Source organism: Apodemus sylvaticus, chromosome X, assembly GCF_947179515.1.
Source record: "Apodemus sylvaticus chromosome X, mApoSyl1.1, whole genome shotgun sequence".
Taxonomy (NCBI): Eukaryota; Metazoa; Chordata; class Mammalia; order Rodentia; family Muridae; genus Apodemus; species Apodemus sylvaticus.
This window is the reverse complement of record NC_067495.1, coordinates 127,319,994-127,344,184: the sequence shown is the minus strand read 5'-3', so window position 1 is coordinate 127,344,184 and position 24,191 is coordinate 127,319,994. Positions and strand designations below refer to the sequence as shown.

Below are 24,191 nucleotides of genomic sequence, written 5' to 3'. Positions count from 1 at the left end.
GAGGCCCCAGAGAGACAGAAAACCCTCTCCAGGAGAACATTTTAGCAGACATGTTGCCAGACAGAACAAGCAGACAGAACAGAAGCATGAGTGTGCCGCTGGGCTGTGCATCAAGCTACCTTTGTGTGGGATGGGGCCATCTGAGGACCCAGGGAAGATAGCAAGGAGGGCGGGACCCTGGGACCCCTACCTGTCTCAGAACTGTTTAAAGGTAGCAGTGTTTTCTGCCTACTCACATACTTCCCAGGGATGCCCAGAAATGGGCAGAAAGCAGTTATTCAGAGACTGCAAGACACACTGACGAACCAGTACTCTTCCTGAGGCAGACAAATTTGTTTCATGTCCTGATTCTGGCAAGCAGGATCGCTGAGTCGCCTCTCACAAGTCCTCACTGTAAAATGACTGGACTATAAGTGCCTACCTCCAAGAAGGACTTGGGAATGAAGAGCACCAACAGGCGAGCTTGGGTAAAAGCAACTGCCATACAAGCATGAGGATATGAGTTCGAATCCCCAGAACACATACAAAAGCTGGACTTGTAAGACAAGTGCCTATAAACCCAATACTCAATGGGCAGACGGGAGGTGGAGCCAGAAAAAGCCGCAGAAAAAAATGTCATTCCTGCTTACCCATTGCATGGACCAGAAAAACAAAGAGACTGTCTCAAACAAGAGAGAAGGTAAAGACCTACACCCCAGCCTGTCCTCTCACCTCTGCACACGAGAGAAACACATACATTAAATAAATAAAAAGTGACAACGGGAACGAGGCGGCCAGTGCCAAGCATGTGTCTGCACTCTCCCAGCGGCTCCTATCTATGGGCTGGGACAAGGGATACCCTGCCATGCCAGATCACAGTTCGTCATGCTAGACCTCTAGTTCTCTCATTCCTGTCTCTGCCTGCAGTGTAAGGCTGCACGCCCACCCTCAGAGAACACAAGCCTGTCACAGAGGTTGCCTCCTTTGTTCCCCCAAGTCCCCCTGTGAGATGGAAGGGGCAGGGAGCAGCAGCTCCATTTTTAAAGAAGAGCAAACAGACTTGAGTGTCTCATCTAAGCTGCAACAAGAATTCATGGGGGAGCAAGAGGTGGGCAAGGACAAGCACCCTCCCTTCACTTGGACCATTTGGGAATTCTGCAGAAAAGTAAGAGTCACAACTAACCTAACCAGCCCAACGTGGTCAATCGATTTTCTCTTGTCAATGGCAGACACCTATGACAGGTACATGCTGGCCCTTCAATTCACTTCCTTCAAATGTCCCAACACGAGGACCAATACAAGTCTCTGAACCTCAGAAGCATATGAACTGGTAATTTTGAAAAGTGTTCAAAGAATGCTTGCCTGGCTAACTGCTAAGTACCCGATTCATTCGCTGGTAGGCTTCCTCCAGAGGCAAAGGAACAGGGGACATGGTGGAGAAAGCAGCTAACCTGGATGGACCCTCAAGCCCTGGTCTAGATAACAAAATCCTGGCTTCGACAAGTTATACTCTCAGTTGTCTCAGAAAGTTCCTTTACTGGTTTCTGGTGAGTTAAGCTCAGACAGAAGCTTCTTCATTACATGGTAACAGTTTGTTCAGACTAATACCCTGCCATATATATATATATATATTTTTTTTTAATTCAAACAACATACAAGGATTGTTACGAGAAAGAAATTAGGGGTCAAATCCTGTAGTTAACTATAACGTAAACAAACAGTTTCCACTGTTTGAATGTGTCCAAGCTTCTAGAACGAGTTTAGAATACTTTCATACAGATCAGTAGACCCTTCCCCCATCTACTGTTCCTTTTGCCTTCTCTGAGAGGATTACTGCTAGACGGACTTGGTAGGAAGTCTGCCCCTCTAGCCAATGGCCCTCATATTGGTTCCTTTGGTGACCACATACCCTTGCGTCTTCTGAGACGTTTGCCATGTGCTTGGTTTTGCACTTTCGTTTTCCTGATGGCTTTTCTGAATTTTCAAGGCAGGCTGGCTCCTCTAGGTTATTTGGAAGGAAACCGTTTGGTGAGTCCGTGATCCCCTGGGCTTTGCTGGACAAGAGAAGGTTCCTGTTCCTGAGGCAGTGCTCTGAACTTTGGGAGGAAGTCTTCTGCTTACGGGCCTTTGAATCTGAACAAGAAACAGGAAAGCATGACTGTAACAGAAATGGAACCCTGTCCTTCAATGCTTCACCAAACAAATCCCTGCCTCTAGCCACAGGAGGTGCTTCCCAGCCCTGCCAGCAGGAGGCAGCCCATCAAACTGGCCCCCCAAATAAAGGCTCTCCCCATAGCTCAGAGCAAACCAGAATCTCCTTTCAGCCTTTCTCCACCCCTCCTTCTCCAAAATCAAAAGCAACTTAGCAGTTTTGCTCAGGTATCAAGTACAGTGGGATTCAAGCATAGCGTGAAGGGCTAACTTTATGAGCTCAGGTCTCCTGACCCCCAATTGCCTGTCAGTCACTGTCTGAAGATACCAAGATCAATGCAACAGAAACTCCCTAGTCTAGCATAGGCCTAGTTATGTGTAATGGCAGAAAGATACTGCCTTCTATGATTAGGAATCAGGTCATTGGTATCACAGGGCAACAACATGTGTCTAGAATTGTAATTTCAAAAAGTTCTACTGTGAACTCCGCAAACAAGAGCCTCACCTGTTAAGGTCTGCCCTAAACCTCTTGTGTAGGTGGCATAAACCTTCACTTGTATCTATTGGCAATGGAGACGCATGGCTTGTATGTGTGGCTATATATGTACATCGTTGTAGGTGCTGTAATGAGTGGTTACGGAGGCCAACATCGGGTGTCGGTCCCCTCCCCCCACCTTGTATTGATGGAGGGTCTCTCTTATTTGTTGCTGCACTATATAACAAGTCAGCCTTAAACTCAACATGAAACTAATGGCTCTGATTTTCTCAATCTCCTGCCTCCACCTCCCAAGTGTTAGGGTTATGGGTATATTCTACTTTAGCTAGTTTATAAAGTCCTGGGAATCAAATCTATGATTTGACTATGCATTATACACAAGCATCACAATCAGCTAAAAACTACGTTCTTATCCCTGGCTTACCATTAACTATACAATGGGATAGAAACAATCTATAATCTTTGAACCTTGGCTTCCATATTATAAATGGGGAGAATATAATTCAAGTCCCCAAAGTAGTAGCAGAATTAATTGAGGTTATACAAGCAAAATCTTCTATAAAGTGTTATAAAGATTAAGGCATCAATATTATATGACTTCAGTGCAAGCTCTATGGGGAGGGGTATCTCTGTCACAAGACTGAGCACCAAACCTAGCACACAACAGATCAATAGGGCTATGAAGTAATTGCAACCTCAGGTTCGACCATTTGTGAAATGAAGAGATTGGAATCCCAGAGTTCACAACTCACGGCCACCCCAAACTTGAAATGGACTCTCATTTGCAAAACTGCCAGAGGCAGATGCAGATGTCGGAGTCTCCATTAAAGACAAGAGAACTGTCTGGTGTGGGAGGTGGCTCCAGCCTTGAATCTCAGCATTCGGGAGGCAAAAGCAGATGGATCTGTGAGCGGGAGGACAGCCTGCTCTATGCAGTGGGTTCCAGGAGCACAAGGACTACGCAGAGAGAACTTGTCCCCAAACAATAACAACAACAACAAAAAGGAACTGGACAACTGGCTGTAGCTTATAAATTGACAAAAGAAGCCCTAGCTATCATACTGTCCTTTTCTTCCACCTAGTGTGTTAGTGGGTCCTCACAATATGGCCAAGAAACGCTGAGCTACATGGTCTCTGACACTTCTAGAAAGAACACTCAAACTCAGGTCTTTCCCCCTAATGATTGTTTGTTTGTTTATGTATTTATTTATTTATTTGGTGTTTTTCGAGACACGGTTTCTCTGTGTAGCCCTGGCTGTCCTGGAACTCACTCAGTAGACCAGACTGGCCTTGCACTCAGAAATCTGCCTGCCTCAGGAGTGTGCCACCACTGCCTGGCCTGGATTTTTTTTTTAAATATTTTCCCTCTCTCCAAAAACTCAAAACACAAACATGAAAAAAAAAAAATTCAACAAGATCAAAAAAAATATGAAAACAAAACAAAAAAAGCCCATTAAAAAAAAACATGGAGTATGTTTTGTGATAGCCAACTACTGCGTGTATGTGACCTAGGCTGGTGTGTGATTGATATACCCAGCGGCACTCATTGAACAAACCTGATTCTCACTTGCCCAGCACGTATCCATGCCTCCTTTTGTTCTGAGACAGGGTTTCTCTGTAAAACCCTGGCTGCCTGCAGAACCACCTGCTTCTGTATGTACCCTGAGTGCCCGGGATTCTGTACTGCTTATTTCATTCCATTTTATTTTATTTTATTTTATTTTATTTTATTTTATTTTATTATTTTATTTTATTTTTGGAGACTTCTCTGTGTAACCTTGGCAGTCCTGGAACTCACTTTGTAGAGCAGGCTGACAATGAACTCAGACATCCGCCTGCCTCTGCCTCCCATGTGCTAGGATTAAAGGCGTGTACCACCACTGCCTGGCTTTGACCTAAAACTCACTATGTAGACCAGGTTAGTCTAGAACTCATAGAGATTCACCTACTTCTACTTGAGTGCTATAATTAAAGGCATACACCCACCATGTGAAGTTTTAATCCAGGGCTTCTACCCCAACAAGAGGGTTAAAGTAAAAGGAAGAAACAGAACTTTTCTTTGTGAAAACTGTGGGAAGCATGGGGAAGTCACATCAGAGTTCAATAAAGAAGAAAAGAAACAGGCATCTACTCCATGTACCCAAAGGCAGGGCAAACTCTGGAGTATATTCAATCACAGAAGAACCAGAGCTTTGTGCTAGCCTACAAAAGCGCATGTGTGAAGGGGATAGGTAGGCGCATGGAAAGAGGTGTTTCTACCTCTTTCATAGAATGAGAAGGAAGCTGGCCAAGCACAGGATGGAAGGAAAGGTCGTGAGAGTTAGACAGGAGTAGGGTCATCTGCCTGGCTTGTCCATTTCCTACTTTTCTGACCCTGGCCTGAAAGCCAAATAGTGTAGGTAAGGGAGACTGAGGCTTTCTGAGGAGGGACATGCTAGTTAAAAACTTCCTGCATAGCCAGGTGGTGGCTGCGCACGCCTGTAATCCCATGCCTGCACTCAGGGAGGCAGAGGAAGGCAGATTCCTGAGTTCGAGGCCAGCCTGGTCTACAGAGTGAGTTCCAGGACAGCCAGGGCCATACAGAGAAACCCTGTCTCTAAATCCAAAAAACCAAACCAAACCAAACCAAAACAAACAAACCAAAAAACTTCCCACACAAGCTAGAGAGATGCCTCAGTGGGTAAGAGCACTAGGTGTTCTTCATGAGGACACAGATTTGATTCCAAGCACTCACACTGATTCACAACTATCTGTACTGCAGTTCCAGAGGTCCTGATGCCCTGTTCTAGCCTCCTCAGGAATTACCTGCATGTGGTGCACAGGCATACAGATAGGAAAAGCACCCATAAATATGAAAAAAATCAATAAAAATATATTTTAAAAAGAAATTTCTGAATGAAAAAATTTGCTAATGCCAGTGGATTCAGTGCAAAGCTCCCAGACATACTCAGAGAAGGAGAATGACCTACTTCTCAATAGTCTGGGCTGCCCCTAAACAAGCAAGATACCTTGATTACTTGTGTTCTGCATGTTACTGTGGATGGTCTAGCAAAGGTTAGTTAAGCCCATCATGTGTGCTGTGGCAACTTCTGTCTCAAGGTTATGGACTAGCTAGCAAACGGAACTAGGCAACCCCAAAGAGGTCCTTCTGACTGACAGAGCTGATAACCCAAGCTGTAGTAGAGTAGTGAATATCATGTGCCTTTAATAATCCTAATACTTGAGAGGCAGAGGCAGATGGATCACTGTCAGTTTGAGGCCAGCATAGTTATTTTCAGGACAGCCAGAGCTTTATAATAGAGAGACTCTGTATTAAAGGAAAGAAAAAATTAAAAGAAAAGAAAAGAAAGGAAGGAAGGAAAGGAAAGGAAAGGAAAGGAAAGGAAAGGAAAGGAAAGGAAAGGAAAGGAAAGGAAAGGAAAGGAAAGGAAAGGAAAGGAAATTTTAAAAAAGAAGAAAAAGCGAGCTGATAACTCCAGGAGAAGCTCCCGAGCTAGAAAAGCAGCCTTCATTAGAGAGGACTGGGTAATACAAAAGCATCTCTGCATCCTAACAAGAGGCAGAGGCCAATGGTTTGACAATTCATTCATGACCAATCCATTACAGTTCCGGCAAAAGAAGGGGAAAATTGCCCCACTTGTTCAGACAGTTGATGAAAATGAGCTCAATTACTCTTGAGCGTGGGGACAGGTATCATATATATCTCCACTTCAACAGAGTCAGAAATGAGGTTAAGCCTTCTTTGCATTATATAGTACGCCCAGGATCTACAGCCTCCTGAATGTGAGCTTGTTTTGTTTTAGGTAATAAGGCGACTATACATATTTATCAGCAGCTCAAAGTGAATGCACTGTAAGAGACAATCGATTGTTGTTTCAAGGGGAGAGGTCAGAGAATAAGAAGAGACAAATGTATTGCTATGGAATCCAGAGAGGGGCTTTTTTACTCAATTAGAAATCCACCATGGGAACAGTTCTGAGCTGCACTTAATGAGGTACACCCGTATGAACAAGCTTTTTTATGACTGTCCATCTGTCCATGATGATATTTAAAGCATGAGACAGCCATAGAAAGTTTTGTTTTTGAACTGCCTGCTTTCACAGCTCAGGGCTACCTCTGTCACCTCAAAACTTTAACTCTTAAAAAACCCCCTTGTGGCTTTAACTGAGCAAACGAGAGTTTTACATATTTCAGATTTTCCATTGCTTTTAGAATCACTATCATTTTAGTTTGTGAGCAGAGGCATGCCAGGCTTGGCAGGCACAGCAGCCAATGCCCTCCCTACCTCTTAGCACCCAGGCCGTCCTCAAACTCACTGGCCTCTTACCTCATCCTCCTGACTGCTTGGAGGACAGACTTATACACCACACCTGGCTTGTCTTATTTTTAAACTGAATATTACAGAAGAAAGAATTCTGTCAAGCCAATCAGAACTCCCTAGTATGATACTGGCCCAAGCCAAGAATATCACAATGGCTTGGACCACAGGTTCAGATGTCCATTTTTTAGAAGGCTAGATTGTAGACTAGTTTGAGTTCATTCATTCTAGATTCAAAGGCACATACTCAGAGTGGGTCTGCAAGCCGGATGTTTCCCAGCTAACGTCACAACAGGAATCAGAGCCTAGAGCCAGCCTTACCTGCTCTCCCTTTCCGCCTCTGCTCCTCTTGGTCAGTCAGGTACTCCCCAGTCTGGTATTTTCGGCTCTTCTGTCGTCTCCGTTTCTTTCTCTTCACAAGGCCCTCTTCCTCATCATCTTCCTCCTCTTCATTGGTGTCCCACATTTGCCGGGCAGCCTCTGTCCTCCAGGGCATCTCTCGGGCTCGCCACAGATGCCTGCGGCCTTGGCTTAGTAGGGTCTTGTCCTGGGCATGATGGCTGCGGTACTGGGTATCCCTTTGGGTCTTTCTGACTTTTCTCCTCTTAGCTGGGGTGGGAGCCACCTCCTCCTCTTCCTCTGTAGGAAAAACCTCCTGGCTTCCCATGTCACCGTCTGCCATACCAGCAAAGGAGCTACAGATACTTCCTATGGATGAGATATACAGAAGACATTCAGGTTCTTCTTCAAGGGATTACGGAAGATACTGACACAACTTCCCTGGAGTAGAAATTTGTAGAACTGAGTTCAAGATCAGGCTGTCAGTTATTAGGGGAACACTTATCTCGGAAGGACTGTTCTGGGGGCTCAAATGAAGTCTTTCACTCTTAAGTACGTACTTTAGAGTCCAAAATACCATATATAACCATGAAGTACTAAGAACCATCCTAGTTCATCCATGGTGCAGTGTTACCTTCAATTCCACTCACAAACTCAGTGATGATCAGGAGCCAAGCATTGCATAAAGGCAGGAGAGAGCTACAGTTCTATGCTGGTTGATAAACAGGAGAAAGTGTGTAAGGAAGCCTGGTGTGGCAACTTAGGTCCTAATAACCCCGTGCTCCCACCACGGTGGCCAAGAGAGCTCGCTACCTTGGCAAAGCAGAACTGTCATAAAAGAAGAGTGTTTCTGACAGAGAGAAGAGGCAAGGAGTCCCTTTCCTAAGCCATAGTCTGATTCAGGCATGTCTCAGTGGAACACAGCAGGCCCGCTTCCATTAAACTAATCCTACCTCCTACAGAGTTGCGGAAGTTCAAGAGGGGAGTTTTCTCTCTAGTCTGTCTGCCCATCTACTGCAGCTGTTCCTTGCTGCTGGACCAGTACAAGCCTGATCACCCCAGGACAAACAACATCTTTCCTATCCTCTTGGGTCACCTTGCCAAGAGTCTATTTTCTCTCTCCCCACTTACCCTTAACTCTGCTAACAATAAAAGCACAATCCTAAATTGGCCTGGTTTTACACCACAGGCGATCTCACACCTTTCTCAGAAGCAACACTACTATGTTTCTCTCAAAAGTCCAGCTGTTAACTCAGCAATATCTAGACTCTAGTAAGGTCAGTAGAAGGAAAAAAATCTTTGGAGGGGAAAAAAACAACCAACCAAACAAACAAACAAACCAACAAACAAACAAAAACTCCACCCTAGACCAAAGCTTCACATTGGCCAAGTGCTTAAAGACAACAACTATCCCACTAAACTGCATTATATGGACCAGGCATAACATAGAACCAGAATGTTCTAGTTAATCTAATATTCTCCTTAATACAGAATCACCCTAGAGATCACACAGAAATCACCAATTTCCAAAGAATCAAATTCAGCACAATGTGTTTAACACAAAAATGGGACTGGCCATAATGTAATCACTCTTTGATGATTCAGAAGACACTTCAAGTCATCATTATAAGCCCCAATTACCATAGAGCTTGCCATGTGCTGAGGCGCCAGTTAACAGGACATCAGACCAGTGACTTTTCTTTGGACTATGCATCTCTATTCCTTCCAATTTGCATGGGAATCTGGGTGAATGAAGGCAACCAGCTCTGTCCTGTGTACCAACAGAGAGCCAGCAGAAAAGAGCACAAACTAGAAACAACTATCTTCTTTAGACCTAAACTAATAAGTTCTGTGGAGCAAAAGAAATTGTGCCAGCCCATACAATTCAATGACCCTTCCAATTTGGATAATGCCTGTTGCATAAGGTGACGAGATTAAAGCCTAAAGGTTGAAAGTTGGAGAACTTCAAATGGTCCTCAATGATTATGAGCACAAATTTCCTGAGTGGCAGGCGCCTTTCTTCTTTCTTCGCTGGCTCTTAGCAAGAGATGATCTCTAATCTAACATAGTTAAACAAACTGTCCTAAAATTTCAGGCAATTCTTCTGACCTAACCCAGGACTCTGTTGTCCCTGCAAAATGCCTGTCATTTTGCCGCAGGGAAACAAAATGATTTACACCAATGACAAAATCATTCAAACTTCATGTGTACCTTTTCAAAGGTACCAAAGCAAGGTCTTACCCTTTCTTATTGGTCTTACCAGACTGACTGCGCGTCCGAGTGCTCAAAACCACAGGGATGAAGTCCCGGAAACTGCTCTTGGCTTTCTTTTCCAAGGAACCTGGAGTGATGTGTGGTTTAGGGGCAGAAGGCAGAAATATCACAATTAGAAATCTATAAACCAGAAAGCCCACATGGGATGCTCAAATGAGGAAAGCGAAAGGTTTGTATCGAGCCTGCAGTTACCTTGGCTTAACCCAACTGACTCTCCTTATGCTGCTATCACTACCCAGCTCCTTTTGGGAAAGGTGATTCTTCAGAACTGGGGGCTGGGTCATTTTTGCTGACACCAATAAAAGCAATACACAGAATCCATTTAACAGCATGCCCCAAAGTATAATCTCTGACTATATAACGTAAAGGTTGGTGTGTGTTCATGAAGCTGTAAGCGAGCTATAGCTATCCCAAAGAAGTGCAACCTTTATGGACCTTAATAAGGTAAGGCTGGAAGTGCTGGACACATAGAAACAGGTATGTGTAAAGAGTAAATAGAAGTGGTATGTCTTGTCCAATGAGCAAGATCATGAACATGGATTACTGTAGCCAGGAATGCCTGGATTATCTCCCAGGAAGGCACTGAGGGACCATCTGTATACAGATCAAGTATACCCTATACTCAACCCAAACATTCTGGGTATCCTTAACCAATAAAAAGAGTTTGAGACATTGTTTACCCTTTCTAGCTAGCTAGCTAGCTAGTCAGCTATTTGTTTCAGGTTTTAGAATTGAAGTTTTCCAACATACTGAACGGCAGAGAAAACAGAGAAGAGAACAATTTTGCTGTTTTTTAATAAATATTTTTTTCTTTTTTATACATTTTTTTCTTTTGGTTTTTTGAGGCAGGGTTTCTCTGTGTAGTCCTGGCTGTCCTGGAACTCACTCTGTAGACCAGGCTGGCCTGGAACTCAGAAATCCACCTGCCTCTGCCTCCCAAGTGCTGGGATTACAGGCGTGCGCCACCACGCCCAGCTAATTTTTTTCTTAAAGATTTATCTATTTATTATATGTAAGTACACTGTAGCTGTCTTCAGACACTTCAGAAGAGAGTGTCAGATCTCATTACAGATGGTTGTGAGCCACCAAATGGTTGCTGGGATTTGAACTCAGGCCCTCTTGAAGAGCAGTCAGTGCTCTTAACCTGTGAGCCATCTCTCTAGCCCCTTGAATAAATATTATTACAGCTGCTTTTTCTTTGAGCCTAGATCCCACCTCATAGAAATGGGTTGGTGACTCTTTTGTAGGACTGCTCTGTATCCATTTGCAAATCACCTTGTTCATTGTTATAACAGACTATAGAGTGTGTGGTACTCTAATTCATGAGCTCAGAGCACACCCATCCTCCCTGGCTGTTCACCTCAGAGTTCCAATTCTCTCTCTATTCCACAGCAGAGAAGGATCCATTTTCCACTCAATCTCTAAATTACTCTCTCCCCACCAAAACTCCACTGATTCCTCTGGAGCTCAGGCTGGAAGGCCATGCACGGCCTTTGGGACCTACCTTCCTCATGACCATCTGCTCGTTTTCCTGGAGGTTGGGACTCAGGCTTTGTTGGCTTCCGGTGCTTGTGCTTTCCCCTGACTCCATTGTGCTCTTTTCCTGAATCTAAAGCCACTCTGGGGCTTTTCTTGGTGGGTTCCTGGGGGTCTCCAGGCAGCTTCCGGCACTGTGTTAAGGTAGGACAAGTCAGGTCGGAGGTCAGTTTTCCTTGAGAACGGTCTCCATTCTGAGGAAGGGTCCTGTCATGTGCCTGCTGCTTACACATGGACATGAGCTACCACAGATAGGACTGCGGCTGTGTATGTCCTAGTATTATAGGACAGAAAGGCTCTCTTGGACTTAGTCAAGTGTCCTTGCTGGTTCCTTCAGTGATCTGTACCAGAGGTCTATAGAATCTGTATTCATGACCCCTCAACACACATCCAGTGTTTTTTTTTTTTTTAAAATGGTCCAAACTTGAGACCCATACTGTGCACACAACCAAACACAAGTAGAAATAGACATTAAACAAAAATGCCTTTTCTGTAAGTTAGGTAACTACATGGCTCAAATAACTTCATTGTGGATGGCATTGCTTATCAATTGATAATAATTCTGAGAACAGGCAAGTCAAGAAAACCTTTTCTTGTGTGTCAGTTAATACCAGGAAATGTACTCAACTACAGCAAGAGGACAATTACAGAGGAGATACGACCCACCTCCCTATGAACACAGTGGACAGGAACAGGTCTGGTACACCATTCACAGTGAAGCTGCATATATTTAAAGGATGCTTTACCCTCTGTACCCCTTTTAACTCTCCCATTTGCTTTATCCTAACAACCACTTCACCAAACAGATGAAGAAACGGAGACTCAGATGAGAGGTCAACTTTCCTGGGTCACACACAGTCAGCATTCACAGTAACTGAAAAGATGCCTTTTTGGGGGTTTGTTTTTTTGATTTTTGGTTTTTTTGAGAAAGGGTTTCTCTGTGTAGCCCTGGCTGTCCTGGAACTCAGAAATCTGCCTGCCTCTGCCTCCCAGAGTGCTGGGATTACAGGCGTGCGCCACCACCGCCCGGCTTGAAAGGATGCCTCTTACCAGGTCACCCTGCAAGGTAGCTCATTTACATCTCCAGTAAGAAAGATGGAGCTGGAACTAGGCCCTGGTGCTCCTGGTCTCCACATCCGAGCCTCTTCTCATCAGCTTTCAGTGATCTCCTTCCCTATTTGTTGTCTTTGTCCACTGTTTCTGTCCAGTCCCATTTCCACCTAAGACTGGATTATCAGCTTACATATACATTGTAGGAACTCTGCCTCAAAGCCACAGATTTTCACAAGCTGTGAGGTTTCTCCATGCCACTAAACAAGAAACGGAAAGGTAGGTGTTTCTAGTACTGTGGATCTGGGCACGCGAAGTTAGGTTTTAAGAAGATAGAGTTAAACATATTCGCAGTCAGCTAGGCATGGTGGCTCATGCCTTTAATCCCACCGTTCAGGAGGCAGAGGTAGGAAGATGTGTGTGAGTGTGAGGCCAGCCTGGTCTACAGAGCAAGTTCCAGGACAGCCAGAGGAACCTTGTCTCAAAACAATAAAAACAACAAACCTACTTGAAGTTAATCTTGATTCATTAATTTGGCTGGATTGACAAGTTCCTAGTACAGCATACCTCTGGGTGTATCTGTGTTTTGTTTTGTTTTCTAGAGAGAATTAGCTAAGGATGGAAGAAGAGCTGTTCTAAAGCTGTGGAGCATCCTACAGTAGGCTGAGGACCCAGATGGAAATCAAAAAATTGATGGGCGGGCGGTGGGGGGAGGGAAGTAGTTCAGTAGGTCAAATACTTCTACAAGACACGAAGATCTGAGGTTCATCACCAGAAAAAGTCAAGTGCGGTGGTGCACGCTTTTGCTATCAGCACTGGAGTGGCAAAGCTAGGTGGATCCCTCTAGTATAACTAATGAGCTCCTGGTTCCAGAGAAAGACTCTGTCTCATAACACAAAGTGGACAGCTAATGAGGAATCACATCTAAGAGTGACCTCTGGTCTGCACAGGTACCTGTATACACAAACACCCATGCACATGAGTACACCCAAACACAATAGAAAAAGGAGAGCCCGGTACTGCACTCATTCCTATTCCCTCCCTCCATCCCTCCCTCCCGTTGCCATGAGCTGCAGTTCTGCTCCACTACACTCTTCCCTCCATGAGGGACTGACATCTCTGAATCCATAAGCCAAAACAACCCATTCCTCTCTCATTGTTTTCTCAGATACTTAAGTCACTGGGATGAACGACTGACACATGGTTTTCCCCTAAGCACAACGAAAAGCAAGTTACTGCCAGTTCCTATGAACCAAGGTGTTAGAAAACAAAGAACTAGGGAGAAAAGAGGAAGGCGGAGATGACTGCTTAAAATCTGAACTTCAGGTACAGCCAAACAAAAAGCATTTTAAGGCAGGGGAAAGAAAGCTAAATGCACATCGATTTGAACATCTCTGACTTATTTCTAAATATGTTTATATGTTTTTAGCTGTCTCTTTTGAGTATAGACCATTAACTTTTACTTCCTAAGGTAGAACAAAAAAAAAAAAAAAAAAAAAAAAAGGAAAACAGAACATCTAGAAGAGATTTCTGTTTGTATCTCCTGCTGGGGCAACCATGAAAGAAAGTAAAACTAAGCCGGGTGATGGTGGTGCACGCCTTTAATCCCAGCACTTGGGAGGCAGAGGCAGGCAGACTTCTGAGTTCGAGACCAGCCTGGTCTACAAAGTGAGTTCCAGGACAGCCAGGGCTACACAGAGAACCCTGTCTCAGAAAACAAAACAAAACAAAACAAAACAAACAAATAAAAAAAAAAAACAAAAAAAAAACAACCGAAAGAAAGTAAAACTATATGAGAAGTTGGGAGGATGGGGACACCAAGATCAGTGCTCGGATTAAGAAATGTTTGAAATATATTTGAAGGGACAAGAATAAAGTATAGCCAGCATCAAATGAAACATCATTCTTTGGCAGGCAAGAGGGATTCGCAGGTAAAGGTGCTTGCTGCTACATGTGACAATCTAAGGTAGAAAGCTGCTGAAAACTGGCCTACGATCTGCCATAGATGCTACAGCATGCGTGCACCACACACCCACACACCCACACACACATGAGCACAGAAAACACATACAAATGTATTTTAAAAATTGAAAGACAAATAATTCAAGCAAGTAAGCAGAGCTTATTCTGCATCTTGGCCATCCGCAGCAATGGGCTGTTTGGAATTATGAACTCCTCACCTTAGCTGGGTTATCGGTCACATGTTCCTCAAGAAAATGGGATCTGACAAAACACTTAGATTATCTGGTTTCCAAAGGAAAAGCCTGTAAGTGTTGGTTGCCTCTCCTTCTCCGGTAACTTTATTCTGCCCCCCCCACCCTGACATCTTTCTTTTTTTAAAAGATTTATTTATTTATTATATGTAAGTACACTGTAGCTGTCTTCAGCCACACCAGAAGAGGGCGTCAGATCTCATTACAGATGGTTGTGAGCCACCATGTGGTTGCTGGGATTTGAACTAAGGACCTCTGGAAGAATAGTCAGTGCTCTTAACCACTGAGCCATGTCTCCAGCTGTTCCACCCCATCCCCACATCTTTCAATTGGCCTACTGAACTATCCATCACATACCGGAAGGGCTATACCCACTTGCCATTAAGTCAATATGCCAAGACATAAGCTCCATGAGGGCAGGGTCTATTCTGTTTGTGATACTAAAAACAAAAGCAGCCTCTAACACCACCCGAGCACTTAATTATGTGCCAAGTGCTATTTTAAGCACTTATATGCTATCTCATTAATTGTAATAGCTTTACTGAGCTCTAAGAATTCACTAACTTACATGTACAATGCAATTGTTTTCAGCAGAAACACTGAATTGTGTAACTATCAGCATTTGTCTGGTACCGAAACTTTTTCATCACCCTGAATGGAAACTTTTATCAGGCTATTTCTTACCCTATCAATTTGTCTATTCTGGATATTTCATATCAACATCTCATTTAATCTTTCCAACAACTCTCTAAATAAGTATTATATGTGTCATTGCTGAGATGACGGAACTGAGGGTAAGAGAGATTAATCAGCGTCACAGAGCTATGAAGAAGTGGGGCCAAAATGGCCCTATCAAAGTTTCCTTTCCTCCCTGGGCCCCAAACTGCCAAGGCCAGTGGTCCATCATCTTTAAAGAACCAGGAAGAAGTGTTCCTTGGGGAAGAGCCTGTGATTAAGTGATTTCCTTCACCGATACCTTCTCAGGCTTTCCAACGTTATCTAGGACAATGGCTTCCCTGGCCCCAAGATGACATCATTTCCTACATCCTATGTAATGAGCTAGGCCCTTTCCAGGTAAAAATATCGTGTCCAGAGAGCTTGAGTTAAAAAGGGAAAATCTCCGATTCATCGGCTCCGTTCACATAGCTAAGCTGATCAAGAGTACTGTATGGAAGGAGGTGGGTCAGATGCCGTAGAGACCCCCAAGTGAAGCAGGCCATCAGGGGCTCTAGGCCATCTACTGGTACTCACCTTGGACCCCAAGGAACTCCGGACCATGGGCTTATCGTGTGGCTGTGCTGGCGGCGGCTGCTGTGGTTCTTCCTCGATTTCCTTTTCTTTGTTACACTTGACCTTCTTGGGGGGCAGAGATTCTGTGTCTTCATCTGGTTGCCAACTGTTCTTGCAAGTAAAGACCCCAACGCCTTCCCGTTTCACTCGAGCTTGCCCAGCGTTAGCCCGGGCTTCAGCCTGGCCTCTCTGAGGAACTGCTGGAAGACCATCAGCTCGGAAGCAGTTGGCTAAGTTGAAGACCACATCACCATCCCCTTTCTCCATTTTCACCCGCCCCAGATCCACCTGACTTCCAAGCTGCAAAAGGTCTGTGCTGGGCCCCCTCTCGCTGCTGGGGACCACGTCTAAAATGAGTTCCTTAGAGTGGCTGTCATGAGGTAGCAAAGGCAGCTCAGGCATCTTGCACAAGTTCTGGGGATTGGCCAGGGCCAGCTCGTGGGACATATAGGTAGCCAGCACTTGGTTTTTAGGCTTTGTGTCTCCTGCCAACTTCAGGCCACAGGCTGCCTGCGGGCTTTCCATCTTCGGAGTACTATCGGAGCAGAGGTGGCTCTCAGATTCCTCGGATCCCTGATTTCCTCCAGTGTCCCCACTGCTAGGCTGAACAGACAGTGCCAGGGTCCCCGACTGAGGGCTGAGAGTCAAGAGGACAGGATTGACTTGTTCTTCATAAGGCTTGGCAGCAATTCGGCAAGTTTTGTTCTTTGTAACAGCATCCTGCTCTGGAGCAAAGGGGCCCCCAGGCCGTGGCTGCCCCTCGGGAAGTCCATGAACAGTTTCACTGGAACCAAGAGGTGACACACCAGAAAACTCAGAAACAATGCTGGTGGGCCTGATAGGCACTCCCTGACTGGGGGTTAGTTGCCCAGCACTAGAAATGCCAATAGAAAGCAGAGATGCTTGGTGGTATGGTGACCAGCCAACAGGCAGAACCTGGGTGCTAGTGGGCTTCCCGTTGACGGAACACCGTGGGTACATATTTGTTAGCCCTGTAGGCTTCCATAAAGACAGTTCCTTGGTTTGGCACCCCGGTAGCCCAGGGGCAATGCGGGCTGGGGTATAACGGGATTTGACTGTGCTTGGCTGTCCCTCAGCACCAGCCTGGCTGCCTTTCTTGCCACAAGTGGCACCAGTGCTCTTAGGTTCTCCTTGATCAATGATGGAGATGGGCTCCTGCTTGGGGAGATGTCGAGGATCTCGGTTAAGGCCCAGGTTAGGGTCCTTGTTCAACAGCAGGGATGCAGGCACTGGGTTGGCCACTCCCACGTATGTGCCAGGGATGGTGCTGATCAGAGCAGTTGAGTTCTTTACCCAGGTGCTTGGGTCTCCATTCCTTACCATCTCAGGAAAGATAACAAAAGGTGAAGAGGTGGAGCCTAGGCAGGAAGTAACGCTGCTGCCGGCAGCCTGGGTTGTGCGCTGAGACCTAGACAGGACTGTGGAAAGGAGGGCCTTGCTGCTGGTGTGCACAGGGGTCAACACAGGCATGGGAGGCGTTTTACGCTGGTTCGGCAATGGAAGCTTCTGGCGGTTGGACTTGGAAGAGAGGTCAAGAGGCATCTCACTGCACTCAGGTGGAGAGGCCATCTCTCGCTCCAGCTGTGGAGGTGACTTGAGAGGCGAGAAGGTGACAGAAGTCCCTTCTGTTTGTTGATCGGTGCCACCTGGCATCTTGGAAGGGTGTGGTGGGACTGAGCTCCCACTGGGGGCTGGCAGCAAAGGCTGTGAAGTTGGAAGCACCTTGGCAGAAGCGGTGGTCAGGGAGGTATCTGCCAAAGGTCCAGGGACCCCATCAGGAGCAGACTGGCTGTTAGTGCTGCTGGGCGGGGAAGTACAGGAGAGCCTGTTCACCTCTAAAGAGACCAACTTAGAATCTGAAGCCAAAGGCCGGGCCACAGAAAATGCATATGGATAAGAGCGGAGCTCTGGAGAGGCCAACACACCTGGGAGACACCGGTCCTGCAGGTAAGATGGAAGGACTGGGAGTGTGAGTGTGGAAGAGACTCCCAGAGTGGTGGGCAGTGTAGCCACACTGAGTGGCTGGCCACAACTCGGAGGTGGGATGTATACCAGCGGCTGGTTAGGGGTCAGCACTGTCCCTGGCTGAAAAGACAGGGGGACTTTTTGCATAGCTGGTGCCTGAGCTGCAGGAAAACACACTCGACTCAAACTGAAGGAGGCCGGAATGGGTGCTGAGGTGGGGGTGGCAGCCGGGGTGGCAGCCGGCATGGGCGTAGGGGCTGGGGTAAAGATTGGGGCTGGGGTAGGCGCAGGCACAGGTGTAGGAGCAAAAGCAGGAATGAGGGTGGGGGTAGAAGGTGGGCCAGAGGATGGGGTGGGAGTGGGCATTGGTACAGATGGAGGGGCAGGAGCTGCTGGAGGTGTGGATGCTGGCATGGGAGCTAGAACTGGAGTTGGGACAGAAGCAAGGACCAAAGTGGGAGCCGGAGGAGGCACGGGAGCCTGGATTAGAGCCAAGGGAGGTGCGGACACAGAGACTGTGAGAGGAGTAGGAGCAGGAGCCGACAAGGGCACAGGGACTGAGTGGGGAGCAGACACTGGCACAGGCACCAAGACAGAGGCTGACACGGACAGAGGGTTTGAATCGGAGATGAGAGTAGGCACCGAGGGTGCTGCTGGGGCTAGAGAGGGCACTGGTGCGAGGGGAGGGGAAGGAGCTGAAGCCGATGTGGCAACTTGGACTGGAACTAGTCCCGAGTGGGGCACCGGAGCTGGGACAGAAAGGGGAACTTGGAATGGATCGGGAACCGAGGGGGTCCCAGAGGCCGACCCAGGGGCAGGAGGGCAGATAGGTGCCGGCAGCTGACTGAAGTTAGTGCTAACTAGAGGCAGGGTACCCTCCACAGGGACTCCAGTTCCCAGAGTTGCCAAAATGAAAGTGTTCTTCTCCCCAACACCGTGCCGAGAGTCCAAAGCCTTTCCCCCGGCTGGCGAGCAGTCAGCCCGTTTGCTCATTTGGGAGCTTAGGGGAGTCCAGGAGCAGTTGGCCCTGCTGTGGCTGGCCTCAGTGCTGTCAGCAGTGGGCAGTTTGAGCCCGTCTCCAGGGCTGCTCAGTGGCACCAGGAGGCCCTCAGCCTCTGCTGTATTCCCAACATAGTCCATTTTTGGCTGAGGATCATCAGGCTGATCTTCTGACCTGTGCCCAAGTTTTTCTGTGATACTGCCATCTGGGTTTGTCCCACGGGCATTGCTGCCACCTCCAACTGCCGTGAGCTCCACCTACAATGAAAGAATAGCATGCCCACGTTAGCAAAGTCCCCAGAACTGCTGCAGGAAGCGAGGCCCTTGAGAAGTACCTGCTGGTCCTCTCGACAACTCAACCTACTACAAAGTACAGGGCACTTGCAAAGCCGATTGTGTCTCACCTACAGCAACTTTGGTCTTCTTGCTCCCATTCTCAGGAAGGCCAAACTAGGCACATGATCCAAGAAGCTCACCCTTTGATGGGTAGCATGTGACAGCACATAGCTCCTTACCTTGGAAAAACTGCTGCTGACACAAAACTCCTGAGATCCAAAGTGCTGGCAGTCACCTGTCGTGGACTCCTCATCAGAAAGGGGTGCTCTTCTGGCAGGGAAGACACAGCAGACAAGGGAGATAAGGCCCGGACTTAGAGCACCTAGACTTCCTCTAGAAGGTCCTGCCTGTAGCTTCCCTGCAAAGCCTCCTGTCTCACTTCCCACGGTGACTTCAGGGGACAGCAGAGTACTAGGAGCTGAAGGAGGCGAAGCAGAGTCGCCACATGCAGCTCTGCAAGTTCCTGAACAGGAGCCTGGTCTGAGCAGAAGTCAGGGGCTGCTAAGTCTGCTTTCTAGTGTTCTCACAAAAAGTGCCGATGAGCCCACCTGAGCACCCTGATTGGAGCCTATCTGGTCACTGACACAGAGAGGCTCTTTCAAAATACTATGTTTAGCTGAGCACGTGTCCTGTCTGTAATTTGAGTGCTTAGGAAAGAGACACAGGAAGGTAAGGAGTTCAGTCAGTTGGGCCGCAGGAGACCCTGTCTCCAACAACAGCGATGCAGTGGACTGGCAATACATAGCTTTTTCAATCCTGGCACTCAGGAGGCAGAGGCAGGTAGATCTCTTTGAGTTCAAGACCAGCTTAGACTCTGTCTACATAAGGAATTTCAATCCAGCAAGGCTATAGAGTAAGACCCTGTCTTTATTAAAAAGACAGCAAAACAAGCACTTCTTTTTTTTTTTCTCCAAAGGAGCATTTCCAAACTCAACCTGGCTCCAGCCGGCATAGTCTCTTCTTATAGGATCTGAGGAGCACCTTCCTTTCGTCCTCTCTGCATCACCACATCCTCTCTACCCCCGAAAGGGAGCCCCTCAAAGCCACAGACTCCGTATTCCTATTGGTGTGTACCATAAGTACAGGCTAAAGGCCAGAAAGCTGGGTGTCAACGAAGAAAAATTCAACCATATCCCCCACCCCAAAACTGCTCAAGAAGAATTCTCTAAACTTCAGGTAAGAATCTGAAAAAAAAAAATGTTACATTTGCCAAAATGAACAAATAAAAGGATCACACTGCTAAAGGAAAGTCGATAACGAGTGGCGAGTGGTGGCCCCACACTGGCTGCTGGCCGCTTTAAGTGCAGCAGGACCGGCCCCTGTGCTCAGGAGCATATCAATAGGGTAGCCGCCAGGGTGGGAGTGGCTGCAGAGGAGGTAGGGGGTCAAAGAACAAAGCTGCAGCAAGGTTTCTGGGTGGGCAGAGCACAGGGCTGTTCTGCCTGCTCTTTGTTTGGGTTTGCCTGCCATCTTTGGAGCCCTGCCAGAGATCCAATACAGCCTGGAAAGAGAAGTCAGCAGCTGCCTTACCGACCACGCTCTAGTCTAAAGGGTATTTGGGGTGCCTGCAGTCAACTCCAGCACGGAGGAGCACCCCTGCAAGTAACTCCCTCCCTCCGACTGAAACACTGACTCCCAAAGTGTACCTGGGGCAAGAGAAGCAAGAATGGCAGTGGGGATCAGAGCATGCCTTTATCTGTTCCAGGCTCCAGAAGGGGCTAATCAAGGGGGAAAGGCTTGTCCCTTTTAAGAAGCAGCTAGGGTGGCAGAAGTGGGAGGGTTCCCACTGCTGGAAGTGACTGCTGGTAACACTGTGAGGCAAGGGCTTTGGGGGCAGTCAGGGGTCTTAAGGAAGAGGAGAGACGGAGGGCCCCCGGGGGAAGGGAAAACACACTTTCACATCAGCTCCTGAGAGACCAGAAAAGCAGGACCTATATGTAGCCAGCCTTGGGCTGAAGAAGCGTGTTCCAACTAGACTCTCCAGGGAAGGTTTAGGGGGGAGGGCCTGGTAGTGAGGGAGCGGTAGCCCCTCCCCTCCACAACTCCACATGGAAGGCACTATTTGTTGACATTCTTTCTCCTCCTGACCACGCTCCCTCCTGCTTGGTGGGCTCCTCCTTGGGCAGAAAGAAGAAGAAATAGAAGCTATGTGCTCCCAGGCTGTGGTTCCCAGGGAAGCCTGGAGCCAGGCAGAGATGCTGGCGGCAGAGGCAGCACCTCCGGCTGCTCCAGCCATGCCTCAGCCTCAGCTCCAGCCCCCAAGCTCGAGGAAACTGTGTGATGAAGTTTCAAAGCCTCGGACAGGGATGCAAAGCTGAGCAAATATTTAAAAAAACAAAACGCTCCACTGACAGAGGAGCCGAGATCAGAAAGGCAGGGGAGGGAGGCGGGTCAACAGAGCAAGGCTATGGGGATACAGGTGAGGGGGGAAACTTAGGCCAAAAGAGGCTCCAGTCAGAACTGGAAATCAGTTCCACTGTTTTCTTCTCACTAGAAGACAGCTGGAATGCTCGAGGCTTGGTTGAACTTAACCAAAGCCAGCCACCTTCTCTCAGGGCTGGTTTCCTAATTAGTAAAGATTAACACCTGGACCTGCCACACTGGACTTCTTCAGTTTCTGTTGAGCCTGGGACAATACCTGTGAGAAATATCCAACCCAGAATGCATGAGGCACCTTACCTACCTACCAGCCCCTGAGACTTTTGACCAGGACCCCCTTCACCGCAGCCAAGGCCTTCCCCAAACATTCAAGGATGTATGGGTATTGGCCCTCACCTCAAACTCCTAATCGCCCCTCTAGCCTGTGCTCAGGTGACACTGTCCTCTGATATTCCCAAGGAAATACATCATTCTTCCAGCTAGACTCCATAGGACCTGTTCACACCAGTCCATAGCATTCGCCAGCAATGTAAGAAGATGTACTACCAGTTTGCTCTTGTATTGAATATATGCTTATTGAATGAAGGAATGAATTAATGCTAGAGGCAAACAAGATGATCTAGGGAGAGGTTTGACTAAAGCTGACAGACCACCTAGAGCAGTCAGAAAGGCTTATGCCTTCTATTCTATATTCCCCAACCATTTTTAATAAACCTGGCAGACTCCTACAACATAATTTTAAGTTTATCCCTAAAAACAGCTTTATTATACCTCAAATTTGTAAGAGCCACAAGTTGGAAAGGGTAGGGGAAGATGGTTTTTACATAGGGTAAAGCTGGGCTTGGTGGAATATGCATGTAATCACAGTACTTGAGAGGCTAAGGCAGGAAGATTTTCTTCCTGTGCTACATAGCAAGACCCTGTCTTTAAAATTGGGGTGGGACTGGGGGAATGGAGGGATGGTTCCGCAGTTATGAGCATTTAGTACTCTTCAAAGGGACCTGGGTTTAATTCCCAACACCCACATGGACCCTCACAACCATCTGTAAGTCCAGTTCCAGGAGATCTGATACCCCCTCTTTTTTATTTCTATGGGCCTAAGGCATGCACATGGTGTAGAGACATACATGGGGATGAAACATACGCACACACAGAAATATGTGTGTAGAGTGTATATTATATATATATTATGATAGGCATGGTAGCTCATACACGACATCTAACACATAGTCTGAAGCAGAAGGGTAGCTACAAGTTTGAGGTCTCCCTGAGCTATAATAGTAAGTTCCAGGCTAGCCTGGGCAACAGACAGAAAGAGACTCTGTTTCAAAAAGAAAAAAATAAAAGCATGTAGGGTGAGATTACATTTGGAAATCAGCCGTAACATAGCTTAGACTGTGGTAAGCTTAGACAAAGGATGGATGGGATCAGAATTGACAATGCTTAAAAAGTCATCTTAAACCACTGGGAATATTGGGTAATTTAGTATCCCAAGAAAGGTCTGTAAAAAGAGAAAATCAGATTTCACATCTACCTCTGATTCCCATCTTGTAAGGAATTTAGCACAGTCAGGGAACAAGGTAATATCTCCAATGTTTTGTTTTGTTTTCTGTTTTTTTAATTTCTCAGGTTAGTCTTGACTTATGGAGAGACAGGGTCTCACTTTGGTAGACAAGGCTAGCCAAAAACTTAATAGGCACCCAGGGTTGGTCTCAAATCCCAGGTCCTTCTGCTGTTAGCTCCTGAGTACTGGGATTATACATGTGAGTAAGCACGGTTTGCCTGTGCACTAGCCTCCTGAAGGCTTGGGCCCACAGATCTACATCAGCCTCAACTTCTTGAAACTGTCAGACAGCCTGTCAGTGCATGCTCACAAACCATGTCCACTGACCGCCCTACCTTGCCAAGATCATCTCCTACAATGTTCTAAGAACAGACCTCACATACAAAGGAAAATACTTTTTTTCTGCTGTATGTCAGAAGAATTTCATCTTCTTTTCATTAGTTTTGATGTTTGTATTCTAAACTTAAATTCCATTTTTAAGTCCACCTCTAACACATTCCTTAGTACACGGACCATTAATCTATCACATGATAATGGATTAAGAAAATAAAAAAGTCTATTCTCCTAACCTTCACCTCAGACAATTAAACACGTCTCTAGCTAGGGAAAGAAAAAATGACTTTTATAAAAACATGAAGCTGAAGGTGTAGCTCAGAGGTATAGAACATACTTAGCACTCATGAGTCCCAGTATTCTATCCCTAGTGACACACACACACACACACACACACACACACAGAATATAAAAACAAAGAGTTTCTTTTTCTCTTCAAAACTATCGACATTACCTCTCCCGACATACGAATATGTTTAAGAATTACTTGAGAAACTGTGGATCTTTTTTTTTTTTTACTTTCATTTGCTTATTTTGGGTGTAAGGTGGCACTGTTATGTGTGATTGTGGACAGCAGAGGACAGCTGTGGGACTCATTTCTCCTCTTACACTTAGTGGGTTCTGGGGACCTAACTCCGGTTGTCAGGCTTTGAGGCAAACAATTTTATCCAGTGAACCATCTTAACAGACCTAAACCAGGGTCTTTTTTTTTTCTTTTTAAAGACTGCCAATCTTAAATTGGAGGGGAGAGTCCAATCGGAATTCCTCTGGCATGTTTGAGTTTAAATGAATTAAAACACCAATAGGATGGCAGAACAATCTCTTGAAGTTTGAAGATACCTCATAACAGCCATACAGAGAAAGTTGGCCAAGGAGTGTAAGAGGAAAATACAAACTCTGAAGGGCAACTGGACAGCCTTGGTATGATATAAAATTTTAAAAAGGCCT

At 46.4% G+C, this 24,191-nt stretch overlaps 1 protein-coding gene across 5 annotated transcripts in view; it reads right to left on the bottom strand.

Annotated features, from left to right (window-relative positions):
• Bcorl1 (BCL6 corepressor like 1) overlaps window positions 1-24,191 on the bottom strand; it is a 65,603-nt gene that overhangs the window by 19,526 nt on the left and 21,886 nt on the right. For 4 of the 5 annotated variants that reach the window (XM_052170889.1, XM_052170890.1, XM_052170891.1 and 1 more), the window contains 6 exons: window positions 19,147-19,237; window positions 15,608-18,889; window positions 11,062-11,227; window positions 9,544-9,624; window positions 7,266-7,652; window positions 1,889-2,112 (listed from right to left, as the gene is read on the bottom strand). In XM_052170889.1, coding sequence (XP_052026849.1) covers window positions 1,889-2,112; window positions 7,266-7,652; window positions 9,544-9,624; window positions 11,062-11,227; window positions 15,608-18,889; window positions 19,147-19,237 — 4,231 coding nt within the window. The remainder of the gene's footprint in view (window positions 1-1,888; window positions 2,113-7,265; window positions 7,653-9,543; window positions 9,625-11,061; window positions 11,228-15,607; window positions 18,890-19,146; window positions 19,238-24,191) is intronic. The other variant, XM_052170893.1, reaches the window with a different exon arrangement.